This window comes from Anarhichas minor, unplaced genomic scaffold, assembly GCF_050575085.1.
Source record: "Anarhichas minor isolate MPS153535 unplaced genomic scaffold, ASM5057508v1 ptg000021l, whole genome shotgun sequence".
Taxonomy (NCBI): Eukaryota; Metazoa; Chordata; class Actinopteri; order Perciformes; family Anarhichadidae; genus Anarhichas; species Anarhichas minor.
Window position 1 is genome coordinate 7,022,224 of NW_027466467.1, and position 13,077 is coordinate 7,035,300.

Below are 13,077 nucleotides of genomic sequence, written 5' to 3' on the forward strand. Positions count from 1 at the left end.
TCACAGTAAATAATCTAACAATATTACACTCATAAGGCATTATGAAAAACAGTTTATTACACAGTGTGGATAAAACAGATGCTTTTGTTTTTTTTCTTGTGTTTGTCAGAATTTAGTAGTCCAGTGCGCAGATGAGGGCTACTCCCCGTTTGATCCAGTGTCTCTGGCTGATATCTGTAGGCAGTTCCACCGCCATCACATAGTTGGTGGAATGACCGGTTGAAGATAAAGTCCCTACAAAGGCACACAAAGCAGTTCAGTGACATAAAAGCATTTGAATTGTTTGTATTTTCTATCACAGCACTGAGTTCAGTGTTTCTGAGCAGTCTACCATGCCAGCACACGAGGTGTTGGCTACTGTGCTGTGGGTGGAAAATACAGAGCTGCACTTTCAGACGCTTCGTGAAACAAGACACTAACTGGAGTCTATTTTGGGTGAGTAATAAAACCACCAAAAGGGGATACACACAAACACTAGAGCGAGCAGAGCAACACCTATAGTCGCACTGAAAAACAGGGTTAATACAGCTCAGCAAAAGTTTCAGAGAATACATTTTTCTTGAATAAAAAAATGATTATTATAATTCCAGCGCGATCTAATCTAGCAAATAATAGTATTTGTAGTACAGATGAATCCACTCAAGCTCAGATACTGTGTACTAACCAGCACGTGTGAGGGTCTTGTAGACGGGGCAGACATAGACCCCAGAGGTTGGAGGTTTGCGATTGGGTTTGGGGATCAGCCAGATGACGGGCATTTCTGTGTAGAGCTCCTTGGGCCTGGACTCGCTGAGTTGACCTGCTTCGTAGTCCCAGCGAGCCCCTTCCAGGAATAGACCTTGGATGTAGCACCCTGCGTTTGGTTTCTCTGTGATCTCTGATGCTGACTTCACTATTACCTGAGGTAGAAGGGATTACAAAGGAAATGAGGAAGAGACTGGGTGACAGCCTGTATAAACCATTAATAGCAAAACTTCAAAGCAATGCTAATAAAAATTGACCCTACGTGTCGATATTCATACAAAATCAATTTAGACGGGTAAATATGTAGTGCTACACCCGGAATCTGTATGTTTTTAGCCAGTGGGGCTAAAGCTGTCAGCTTAATGTCAGACCTCAAAGTCAAATCCAATTGTGTCGATGGAGGTGCCGGAGCGACGGGCGTAATTCTGCAGGGTTCCTGTGAGAAAAGCCTGGGGGGAAAAGAAGCCGCTAATCCAGAAAACAGGTGGAATGCCATTATTGATCCATCTCTGCAGGTAATTGATCCTCTGAAGCAGGTCTGACACCCAGGAGGCCAGGGGCTTTAGAGACGAGTATGCCTGGAAGGAGAGAGAGACGCATTCCCAGTCAAAGAGCTGTGTATTCTTAGAGAACAGAGGCTGGAACTATTAGAGCAGGACAGAAATGTCTCCAAAAGTTTATCAATATCTTGCACACTGAGATCACTCCCAAATGTCAAATGTTCAAGTCTCATCCCCAAATGCATCCACTAAAACACACAGATGGATGTCACAATATTATTCAGTTCAAGGCCCACTGCTGTATTCTGTACTGGCATTTTCAGTTTGCATTACCTAAAAAAAATCCTCTATTTTGACTTAGTGTGTGCGAGTCAAGGTTTCACAATTATCCAGGGTGAGCCGTCCTGCCCACAGAATTGCTAAATGCATAAAAATATGAGACGGTAATTGTTTACAAATAAGGATTTTGAAATGAAGAGAATTCATTCACATAAAGGCAGCATTTTGTTGTGTGGGTTGTCTTCATCATGTTATGTTTAACAGTGGTTGTAACTAACATCTGAGCAATGGGCAGTGGTACCCACAAGAGAACCAGAAGGAGAATAACTGGTGTGTGTGTCTTGCCTTGGCTTTCCACATATCGGGCACCACATTGTTGAACAGGCTGTTGGCCATGAGCTCCAGTTCTGATGACATCAGCACTAAACCCTTCAGAGCCTTCACAATATCACTGAGACTCTGAGAGATGACTGCCAGCAGTGTATTATATCTGAAAGACAAAAAGATACAAGGACCAATTACTGAAGAACTAATGATTTAAACTGGCAATTCCTGATTCAGCACTCAGTCATTCATGTTTCCTACTATTTGCCAATTACAAGAGCATGTGCATCACTTGTGTTTGTTCATTTGATCAAGATGGGCAAAGACAAATACATAACAATTATATGTCATAAAGGGAAGTAAAAACGTAAGATAAATATTTCAAGAAATCACACTGAGGGCCCAAAAGTAGTAAAATAATTTTGTTATTGCAGCCTAATACAACTTAAATATGATTACTGCTAACATACCTGCTAGATTTAGTTACAAATCTAAATAAGTAATAATTTGTAAATTACTAACTATGACCAAAAACTCTCAGATGGAGTTTATAAAAGTTATTAATGAATGAATTTATTAGTCCAAGGACAAACGTATTTTATAACAAGCAAACAACAATATAACAGGTAGTTTAACAACACTTAAAGATAAAAATGAGAAAAGTTTTTACTACTCCACAGTGTAAAAAGAAAGATAATATATTTGCGAGAAGCTGAAAGGACCGTTGATCAATAAATCAGTAATTACAATTCCAGCTTCCAGCTGGAGAGTTGCTGACATCACAAGCTACAGCTACTCACACATAACCGGATGAAAAAGCAGTTATTATTACAGTATGATTACCGAGACGTATGATTATGATTACAAGCTGTGACTTTTGAAGGGTACAATTTCAGCTACTTGACTTAAATAGAGATATTACATTACTGTTGGTTACGCATTTAATTACTGTTTTTTTACCTCAAAAGTGAAACAATTGGGAAAAATCACAGAACTATTATGGACACTGAGCTGCAAATGTTGAGCTAAATATAGTCGAAGAGGCTTTCAGTGCAGCACACATGGTAGTTTCTTTCTCTGATCTCAAAGAATTACCAAACTGTATCATTATGTTTATATCAAGGAGACCTGAGGTGTGGTTTGTGAAGTTATCTTTTCGCACAGCCTAATGTTACCTGATGACCTCCTGGATGAGCACTGTGTTCATGGACTCTTCATAGAGGACCGGGTACTTTTCCTTCACCTCCTGAACACTGAAAGGCTGAGGAATCTTTTCCACCATGCCGGCCACTATCTCCTCCACTCTCTACGGTACAGGAAAGGGCACATCACCAATGAAGCACAACATGTCTCAGCCGTAGTCCAGGCATTTAGAAACACACACATTAGGTCAAAACAATGCTCAGTTAAGTATTTTCGGAGGGGATGATGAAATTATGTTTTATGTCCCTGCAAACTATGACATTATACAAGTAGTACTAAAAAATTGAGAGTAGACAAAATCAAATCAATAGATATGTGTACCTCCTCCAGTGTTTTGCCCCCAGCAGATGCAGCTCGGGGTTGGAGACGTACGACGGCTCCCAGCAGAGCGAAAGTCTCCTTCTGGGCAGAGCTGATGTTGCCGTTGTCATGGAGACCAAATATCTCAGGTGTATCATTGACGGGCAAACCACGAATGTATGCCAAGTAACCCTAGAGTCAGAATTACCATGACATCAGGTCACTCGCGGACACCAACTGTTATCAATGAGTTTCAGAGTCAGCAGTTCAGAAGTTGATGCGCTTTGATTTACTATAGTTTATCATTTTTCTCTCATTTTGATGTTAAAACTAAATGTTATACACAACCTGTGGACCAGCACATTTCATTAAGCTAAAGTTAGACTTCTCATTAGAAAAAGTCTGTGTGTCTTAAAGGGTTGTTTCACCCAGTCTTGGTTAATCGACCCTTTAATGAATGATTCAATATGGTTTGTCTGTTTTCTGCTTTTAAAAGAATTATCTCCCTTTTTTAGTGTTATGGTGTTTAATTATAAAGACATCATCATGTTTCATAGATGGTTGTCTTATCACCTGAAGACTCAACGATAGGTATACTGAATAGAGAGCGGCAACGTGATTCCCCAACCTTTGAAACGATATGCGGTTTTGGAGTATACCAACTGATGCAGACAAAGGTCAAGTCTAATGCACTACTCTTATTATCACAATCTTTTGAAAGCTCCTGCGTTTATCTCACATTGATATCCAGATTCGTGTCTATCTGCCGGTAGACTCCAGATGAAGAGTAGACATGATCATCATTAAGCACAGCGGGACAGTAGAAATCTTCCAGCACAGTGAGCAGACATCGTCTATCCCAGTCATCTGTGACGCGGCCGCCATAATTAATCTCCCCTGCAGTATATTTTAGCACCTGGACAGGTCGAGGAGAAAAAGGCTCAAACACACACTCATTCTCTGAGACAATGTGGGTGTCTTACTACAGGGCAAGGCACATGTCACAATAGCAATTAACTGTGAGCAATGGACATGTAGAATACAAGACAAGTTAGGAAGAGAAAGGGAACAGCATCAGCGTGATTGGAAAGGAAGTGGCTTTGGAACTATTGCTGTCTTAACAGGCTGTTGAATATTGACAGAAGCCTTCTCTCCTCCCACCTTGTATGGGACGTCCTGGTACTCGTCCAGGAACATTTTGAGTTGGCTGATGCAGATGTTCAGGTCTCCGTCTGTGAAGTCATAGGGAATGTTAAAGCCCAGTGGGCCAAACGTCCTTCGCTCCAGAGCAATTCCATGGAAGAGACACAGAGACAGGAGCAGAGACTTGAGGTGTGCGGTCTGGAGAGGAGAGCAGAGGAGAGGAATAAGTTGGAGATACTACTAGGTACTAGATGTTCTCAACAACAAAGCTGATCTGCAAGGCAGGTTTTCTAATCAGATGGTGACAGAAGACTGGGCAGACCTTGGTAGAAGAGGAGATAAAATCATTGGTGAGCCTTCGGTAAGTTTTCTGAAGATTGGCCTTGATTCCCCTGGGAGGCTCAATGGTCATCTTTGACCCATTTTGGAGAATGGACACCGGGAACTTGTTGCTGGGAAGACTTGTGAGCCACAGACGGAAGTCCTTGTGCACCTATTTGGGGTGTTGTGGGACATGTGGTGCCCGTGGGCAGTAAAGGAAGTATTAACACTGGCAAAGTAAAGGAAAGCTTGTCGAACATACAATACTACAATAGTGTGAAGTACGTGTGTGCATATGATCTGACCTTTTCTGGGTTGATGTTTTCAATGATTCTCTCCAGGGAGGGCATCCAGCTGGGCGCCAGGTGACAGTTCTGGAAAAAGACCCACTGACCGCTCTCCATGGCAGAGTGCATCAGGACCTCAGCCCGGGGGCCCTAAATCACATAACAACAGCAGGAGAAGAAAAGGCAGATGTGAAGACAACAACAACAACAACAGTTGTGCCAAAAACAGTTAGCTTAACACAAGGCTTAAATTTAAGAGAAAACATCCACATTTCCTGGAAAGTTTTTTGTATTTAAAGACCGAGTAACATAGTCATAAAATAATCTCCCTTCAGCCAGTTTGACATTCTAGGAGTCTTTCAGAAAGGCTCAAGAGCTCTAGACAGAAACAGAGGACAGGTTGATGTAACAGCCCAGTATGAGCCAGGATTCTAACTCACAAAATTGAAAGTAATGTGATAAACACACGCTAACACCTATTGAACAGCCACAGGGGTAGTGTGTTGCTGGGAGAAATGTTTGGCCAGCCACTAGATTTCAGGTTTGTGGAGGATGAGTCTGCATTTATCCTAAAACGTACACGTGAGATTTATATGGTTATTCTTTGAGTTTATTTATGGTGTCCTGTAATCTAGCATCTGTCAAAGTAGTATTGTACATTGTCCTGGCCTATGGCCATAAATAGAGAAGCAATTAGCACATAGGTGGCCATTCTTAACATGACAAATGAGAATGGCCTGGTTCTGTGAGAAAGTGTTGTACAGTGCCTCTCCCCAGGGTCAGAGAGACTGTACGAAAGAGAGAGTGAGAGATAATTCCCAGGCACCCCCCATGACCCTGACCTGGCCCTGGCCCAGAGACATGGCACTCATTTTCTTGGAGAACCGCATGACATCAGCAAACTTGTAGAGGTCAGCAGCAGGGTCAGTCCCAGGGGACAGGACAAAGATGAGGGGAGTGGAGGGGGACGACGCCTTGAATACCACGGACAGGTCTGACGTCTGTGGAAAGATGGAGAGAGAAGGAACAACAAGCCATAAATAACGCTGCGGCATACTGTAGAGCAAACAACCGGAAATGATTTTCAGGTGAAGTTAGCAGAGTTAATACCGTACTCCAAACATTAACCAATGTTTGCACTGATGCAGACCCAGCCAAAACAAATGGAACCATCATTGCCATGTTGATATTACCACACATCTAAGCCACTGCCAGAGAGATAAGACATATTGGTTTTAATATCAACATTAACACAAGAGGTAGGAGAGTGATGCTACCTGAGGCTCATTGAAGCGTTGTCCCAGCTGAGCTGAGACAAAGTCCTGCAGGCCTTGAACAAGACAGTCAGCCCTCAGACAGCGCAGGACCAACAGCTTCTGGAATGAGTCCAGCTTTGTCTCCCACTCTCCAGGGAGAGGCTCCCTAGAGGTAAACAAACACACATGCACACCTTGTTAGATATTGACAGCTTCAGCACAGTTCAAATTAAGAAAAACAAGTGTGCACTTGTCAGCATAGTGCTCATCTATGCGTGCCTGTGAGGCTGTTTGCTGTCACAAATGATCTTGAAACCCTGCAGATATTCGCTGAAGCTCTCTGCCAGGTTGCTGAAGTTTTTCAGAGCGCTGAGGCCCAGGATGTCCTGCCAGGCGCGCTCCGACAGCCAACTCACTGCCGGGTTGGTCAGCTCTTGGACGGGCATCCCTCCAGAAAGCAGGTAGTGCCAGTCAGTCTGCCACGGAGACACAACACAGATTCATTAAATGTACCTGGATTAACTCCATTTCATGTATTTGTATGAGTACCTACAGGAAATTAAAGATGGGAAGGAGACTGTGCAAACTCCCCTGTTTCTCACCATATCAATTTTGTTCTCATTCATCATGATGCGAGCGCAGAGGAGAAAGGCGAACATGAGTTTGTGCTTCTCAAACAAGCTGCGGCATACATTGCTGTACAGGTTGAAGGTGAAACATTCATTGATGTTGGCGATTCTCTTCTCCACTGTGTCTGTGAGAAACATGTCAAGAAAAAGAATTAGTGGAAGCAGGGAAACATCCCATCATCTGGTTTCAATGCTGTGGAATTTCTTTCTACCTGCTCTCTTAGAATTGACAATGTCAGCGATGAAGATGCCAAGGAACCACTCCAGTGAGTACTGGTACATGGGGTCAACATTGGACAGGTTCGATACACAGAAGAAGAGGATGCGAGCACGCACAGCCACCGGCACATACTCCAGACGGGTGGCATCAATGTCCTGCTCTGTCTTCTCCGCCACCATCACTTTGGCCTACCAGTAAAACCAGCTTGCGTTAAATCCAACAATAGTAGCTTGTCAGTTTGACGACAAATGACTTTAGTATCATATATGAGGTCTGAAGGTAGAAAAACCCTTCCAAGGTAGGCCATATACGATATTAGAGGTAATAGCTCTCCCACTATTTTACCTTGATCTCTCCAGCTTTGATCTTGGAAGCCCCCAACACTTGGATGAGCTCCTCATTGTCCACAGGGTTTCCCTCTGTGGAGCTGAGTCGGAACAGGATCTCATCTTCAATTTCTTTTAGCTCCTGCTTCATCTTCGCGTTACTGATGATCAGCCGGTTCTTAGCCTCCTCCAGGTCTGGACGCTCCTCAGCCACCACCTGGTCCAGCAACTGGTCCTCGAGACCACTGGAAATGCACATTTACACAAACACAGATCATAACACTAAGACATAACTGTTAGAAGTTCATACCCTAAATTTGATTCTGAAAAAATATTGGTTTTCTATCTGGCATACAGTTGTAAGCAGTTTTTTAATAAACCCTAAAATCCTTAGCTAACAATTTTATTTTGAGTTGTAGAATGCTATTTTGGTACAGTATTTAACGACAATTGATAAACAGATGAGACTGAAAGACAAATAGACAATCTTGCGTTACCACTGTTGTTAAATGTTAGTTATTATTATATAGTTTGCACTTAATATTTCAATAAATACACAGCCTGTGTATTTTGGATGCTGGGCCAATTAAGACAATAACCGTTCTGTCAGATCTACATGTTGAAGGAGCTGAGTAAAGTGTGATCATACCTGAAATAATTGATGATAAATCTACAAAAATGAAGTTTCTGAATTTTGCTTTTATCTGTTAAAGGCATGTTACCTGGGTGACAGGGTGAAGTTAATGAGGGTGACTTTGGTGGAGACCTCTGGAGAGTAGTGCGGGTTAGGCAGCTTAGTGGTGATGTACATCTTGAAGTCTTCATGGTAAAAGATGACTGAATCCCCGAGCTTCAGCATTGTGCTACCTTGCAGCTTAAATGTCTAAGGGCAGAAAAATGTGACTTAAGAGTATGTGGTAGACATTTGCATATAACACTGCCATACATTACAAGTGATTTTTGTTTGTAATAAGTGTGTGTGTGTGTGTGTGTGTGTGTGTGTGTGTGTGTGTGTGTGTGTTCACCTGTTTCAACAAGACAGGTTCTAGAGCAGGATCTATCTCCTCTCCTATATTCTCCAAGAGGCAGGGTTTACCAAATCTAATGGCGTTCTCAAGACTGCGCAGGAAGTCCTGGTCACTTAGCTTCATAACCTCCAATCCATTGTCCTGCTCCTGGGTGACAACAGGAAGCAAGTACTGTATGAATGAACAGTGGATTAAATACTGACACTGAGAAGCTTTCCAGAGGAGTTGTGGGTGATGTGGAATATGAGGTAACCCCAACAGAACAGTACACCCACTGGTTGCCACAGAGCCAAAGCAGGTATACGTGTATGTACTGAACCTAGTTTAACAACATATTGAGCACCTGCACCTGTGAAGGAATAAATTCAGATCTTGATAAAGCTGCTTTTCATATGTGTTTTTGTCTCAATGGCACCCTCTGCAGTTCAGATCAGCACACAGATTTCTCACCATATTTTTGATCCATGTGTTGGCTTGTCCCTGAGGATCAATGAATAAAGGCCAGCGCAGAGAGTACTGGGCAATCACACCACTCTCCACTGATAGCTTATCCTTGGGCAGACCTGATATCTATGCACATAGAAATGACAACGTATGATGACTGTAAAGGTAAATGATCATTAATAGTTAATCTAAAACTGATTCAGTCTGATGGTCTGACAAATTACAATCAAAATGTTAAAAGGCTTAGGCCCTGAATGCCAGCTGATGGTAGGATGGTTCTGACCTGCCAGGAGCGGATCTTGACTGGATCTCCTATGGTGTTGATCATGTTGGGTTCGTCAGTGTGTGGAACACTTAGCTCTTTGAAACAATGCAGCCACTCCTCTGACATGGCTGCCCTGTACTCTCCCTAGGAACAGACAGAAGAACAGTGGCACACTATGACTAACCTTCAAAAAAATACTCAAATCACAAAGAGACACACAACAGCCACACATCTACAATAAAGGTCAAAATAAGCACAGAATAAAAAATACAAAAAGACCAAAACAACTATGAAGAGACACAAAATTAACACAAAGAGACACAAAACCACAGAGAGATGCGTAAATCCTACAAAGAAACACAAAACAACCGCAAAAGATATTCACACTCATGCACGAACTGAAATACAACCCACTTACAGTGAAGGGCCCCAGGTATGCTACGTATCCTGCAGATAGGAGCACATCGCCTGCCACATTATTGACCATGTCATCCAGATGTTGCACTGTTTCCTTCCAACGCACTCTCTCATCTGCCAGTCCACCAATAAGCTGGAGAAAACAAATGCATCATCATTATACAATTATCAATATTAATGAAGGTAAATATGTTGAGATTAACTGAAAATTGCATTTTCTTTGGCCTTGCCATTTAAGAGCAGACAATGCCTGTTAGAGAACATCATATCCCCGGGGGGATCAAGTCTTATCCCATCTTCTCCCTCCTTCTGACCTTGTCTGCTCGAACGAGGCGGGCCTCACACAGTTGATACTTGTCCAGTTCATCTTTCATAGCCACATAGTCCTCGTACTTGGCTTGCAAAGGTGGGATGCGGCCCTCCAAAAGAGGCCTCATCGTCTCCAGCTCCTCCTGCATCTTACTCACATCCTCCGTTGTGCTAAGAAGCTAAAGGATCACAGAACGGCAGGTAATCAGATAAGATTGCTAATCAAGCAGTGTATGTATGTATATGTTTCTGGCATGTTTATTTTGCCAGTTCAGTGTCTTGCCTTGTCCAGGCCAGTCTTCATGCGCTGTCGTGCACCGCTCAGTTCTTGCTTCTTGCGTCCAATGAGAATTGAGAAGATTTTGAGCAGTTCCAGGTAGCTTTTGGGAGTGACACAGTTGTGTCGAGAAAGCTCAGCCAGGTAATGTTCACACTTCCTGGCTACCATCTGGTGGATCTTTACACACATCAATGTCTGGAGAAGAAAATCAATTAGGGAGAAACTTTGTTTAATGAAAAGTTTTTTCAGCATCTTAGATTTTTGATTTCAGTTTTTTCCATATTTCCTTTTCTTTTAAGGTGGCCAGTCATTTCCATTTATTTAACCAAGGTATAAAAATGCATTTGAGACAGAAATGATCCTGTATCCTTATTAAATGGCAGTCAATCTGCTGCATGTTGATCGCTCCTGGTTGAACTGCATTACCACACAATTTGACAATAACATTGGACATGTACATGTTGACTGTGTTTGATAGCCTTTCTCAAGCAAGTCTCAAGTCGTTTTGACCCACATGCCCTCATCTTATCTATATGCTATCTTATGTCTCTTTTCTCATTGTAAGAGATAAGATACAGACAAATCCAAACTAGGGCTCAGTGTGACTAGCCAATGAGACAGAAATATAAAATGAGAAAGCTTGTTGACACATTTTGTATTATAGTGAGGTTAAGTTTGTTTCTATGTATTTTTATTTAAATTATGGAAATTATTAAATTATATTTTCAATATATGGTACTTACTATCCTAAAACCTTCATATCAATAAAGCCCACTGACACACACACACACACACACACACACACACACATACACACATACACACACACACACACAGAGCATCCTCACCAGTGCCTTCATGGCTGTGGGGCTGGCTTCTAGCTCAGGCAGCTTATTAAGAAAGGATGTAGCCACAGCATGCAGAGCCTCCTCTGGCCAGGCACTGAACCAGTCTATGGTGCAACACGTCACCAGTGAGGGAAACTGCCTCAGTCGTGCACGAAACACCTCACCGATAGGACTGCAGAGGAAGAAGTGAAAGTGAGAAGTGTGAGTAGCAGAAAGGGAAACATGGATGGGTATAAGAAAAACAAAGATGAATTTATCCACTTCTTTTGACCAAGTAATCAAAACTTTGTATAACCTCATGCAGAGTACAGTGTGTATGTTGCTGCGGACCCTCCTGATGTAGGCAGCCATGAGGTTGGCTTTAGTTGGCTGTTGGCCCAGGTCTTGCACCACTGGCTTCATGGCTGTGAGGATGCGCTCCTGCTCGTCTGTTGTATACAGGTTGGGAACATCCCCGGAGTTCAAAATGTTGCTGATATCCTCCAGGAAGGACTCATTCTTAATCTGGGAGATTAACACAAAGGTAATGATGAGTAAAATGCTGCACTGTCTTTATGCATTGTATACTCTACATGTGGCATTTTTGTTGTTGCATGTTGCACATCTCATTCAATTTGAATAACTAAATAGATTGAAATAAGTGATGACAGTGCAACAGCATTCCTACCACAACATTCCATTACAGTATGTACTATGACTGTGTGATAGTGATGTTAATCAACAACCACAAACTTGCAGTATACTGTAGCAGGTGATTAGAGTTGTTACCTGTGTGTCTACAAAGAGGAAGGTGATCTGCTGGTTCTCAAGGCCGGCCTTCAGCGTGATGCTTTTAATATCTTCTCTCCACTCTGTCTGACCGTAGTTCTTTGACAGCTCAATCTGGAAACACTCATATTGTGACCTGAATATGGACAAACACTATGAGGACTGGGCCACAAGATGTCCCTGCATGTTTTAGGACATTAACAGTAAATTGTGTATACTTTTGGTTGAATGATCTTAAAAAAAAAAAGCACCTGCTGTGCCTGAACTACTACTCAGTAATCAATCAATAATGCAACTTTGGTATAAAACAAAAGTAACTGTTGATTGTTACATATTGCTCTATCTATCCCATGTGTCATTATGATGTTGTTTGCTGAAAATAAATGTAAAAAGCTGCCCATAAATTAGGACATCGATCCAAAAATGTCTGTATTCTTTGGAAAAAGGTGCGCAGCAGTAACACAAAATTATCAAAAATGTGCAAAACCAGCAGTGCAATCCTTCTGTTTGAAGAGAGTTGTACTCAGCCCGTTGGCATGGGAATTACACAGTGTAGGAATCTCACATATATGAGGCCAGCCTGGTGAGTGACTGACGCCCGCTCCCAACCACTCCAAGCAGCAGGGCATTGCCCAGAGGCTGGCGTAGGATGCGGCTAATGCGGCACACATGCTCAATGGCATCCATGAAGAGCACCAGCTTCATCTTGGTGGTACTGATCTGGTTGTAGTCTTCCATGTACTCATTCATCACTTTCACCAACTAAATGATATAATAAATGGGTAAAAGAATCAAGCATTTTGGAAAAGTATACATTCCCTTATGTTGTAGAATAGAAAATAAAAGATTGATGGCAGTACAATGTTACTCCCCATAAGCCAAATGATAAGCTGTTAAGCAAAAGAAAAACATACCTTAAAATACTCTCAGCACTGGTTTCCACCACTCACCTTTTCCTTGTCTTCTATGAGTGTGTAGACCTTGCGATCATCTCCAGGATTCATGAAATCTCCATACAAAACAGGTTGGCATGTAACAGCCTCTTCAAAGCTGCAGTCAAACTCCTGAATGCAGTCCTTTAGGATCCTGTTGAACCAGTCCCTGTCCTCAACACACGCCAGGCGATCTCGGAAAACCCGACAGCTTTCGTGGTACCACAGCTGCAGCAGCTGCAATTTGTCCTAAA

At 42.4% G+C, this 13,077-nt stretch overlaps 1 protein-coding gene across 1 annotated transcript in view; it reads right to left on the reverse strand.

The window, feature by feature from the left end:
* Positions 1 to 112: 112 nt before the first annotated feature.
* dnah1 (dynein, axonemal, heavy chain 1) overlaps positions 113 to 13,077 on the reverse strand; it is a 28,930-nt gene continuing 15,965 nt past the window's right edge. The window contains exons 47-74 of the mRNA XM_076095847.1: positions 12,842 to 13,072; positions 12,457 to 12,653; positions 11,892 to 12,027; positions 11,419 to 11,627; positions 11,124 to 11,295; positions 10,279 to 10,470; positions 10,001 to 10,174; positions 9,688 to 9,819; positions 9,288 to 9,413; positions 9,011 to 9,130; positions 8,558 to 8,707; positions 8,255 to 8,415; positions 7,552 to 7,777; positions 7,199 to 7,394; positions 6,960 to 7,111; positions 6,637 to 6,833; positions 6,379 to 6,523; positions 5,944 to 6,102; positions 5,120 to 5,251; positions 4,816 to 4,986; positions 4,512 to 4,691; positions 4,090 to 4,266; positions 3,372 to 3,542; positions 3,023 to 3,153; positions 1,869 to 2,013; positions 1,116 to 1,322; positions 665 to 899; positions 113 to 234 (exon numbers count right to left, since the gene is read on the reverse strand). Of these exons, the coding sequence (XP_075951962.1) occupies positions 113 to 234; positions 665 to 899; positions 1,116 to 1,322; positions 1,869 to 2,013; positions 3,023 to 3,153; positions 3,372 to 3,542; positions 4,090 to 4,266; positions 4,512 to 4,691; positions 4,816 to 4,986; positions 5,120 to 5,251; positions 5,944 to 6,102; positions 6,379 to 6,523; positions 6,637 to 6,833; positions 6,960 to 7,111; positions 7,199 to 7,394; positions 7,552 to 7,777; positions 8,255 to 8,415; positions 8,558 to 8,707; positions 9,011 to 9,130; positions 9,288 to 9,413; positions 9,688 to 9,819; positions 10,001 to 10,174; positions 10,279 to 10,470; positions 11,124 to 11,295; positions 11,419 to 11,627; positions 11,892 to 12,027; positions 12,457 to 12,653; positions 12,842 to 13,072 (4,746 nt within the window). The remainder of the gene's footprint in view (positions 235 to 664; positions 900 to 1,115; positions 1,323 to 1,868; positions 2,014 to 3,022; positions 3,154 to 3,371; positions 3,543 to 4,089; positions 4,267 to 4,511; positions 4,692 to 4,815; positions 4,987 to 5,119; positions 5,252 to 5,943; positions 6,103 to 6,378; positions 6,524 to 6,636; positions 6,834 to 6,959; positions 7,112 to 7,198; positions 7,395 to 7,551; positions 7,778 to 8,254; positions 8,416 to 8,557; positions 8,708 to 9,010; positions 9,131 to 9,287; positions 9,414 to 9,687; positions 9,820 to 10,000; positions 10,175 to 10,278; positions 10,471 to 11,123; positions 11,296 to 11,418; positions 11,628 to 11,891; positions 12,028 to 12,456; positions 12,654 to 12,841; positions 13,073 to 13,077) is intronic.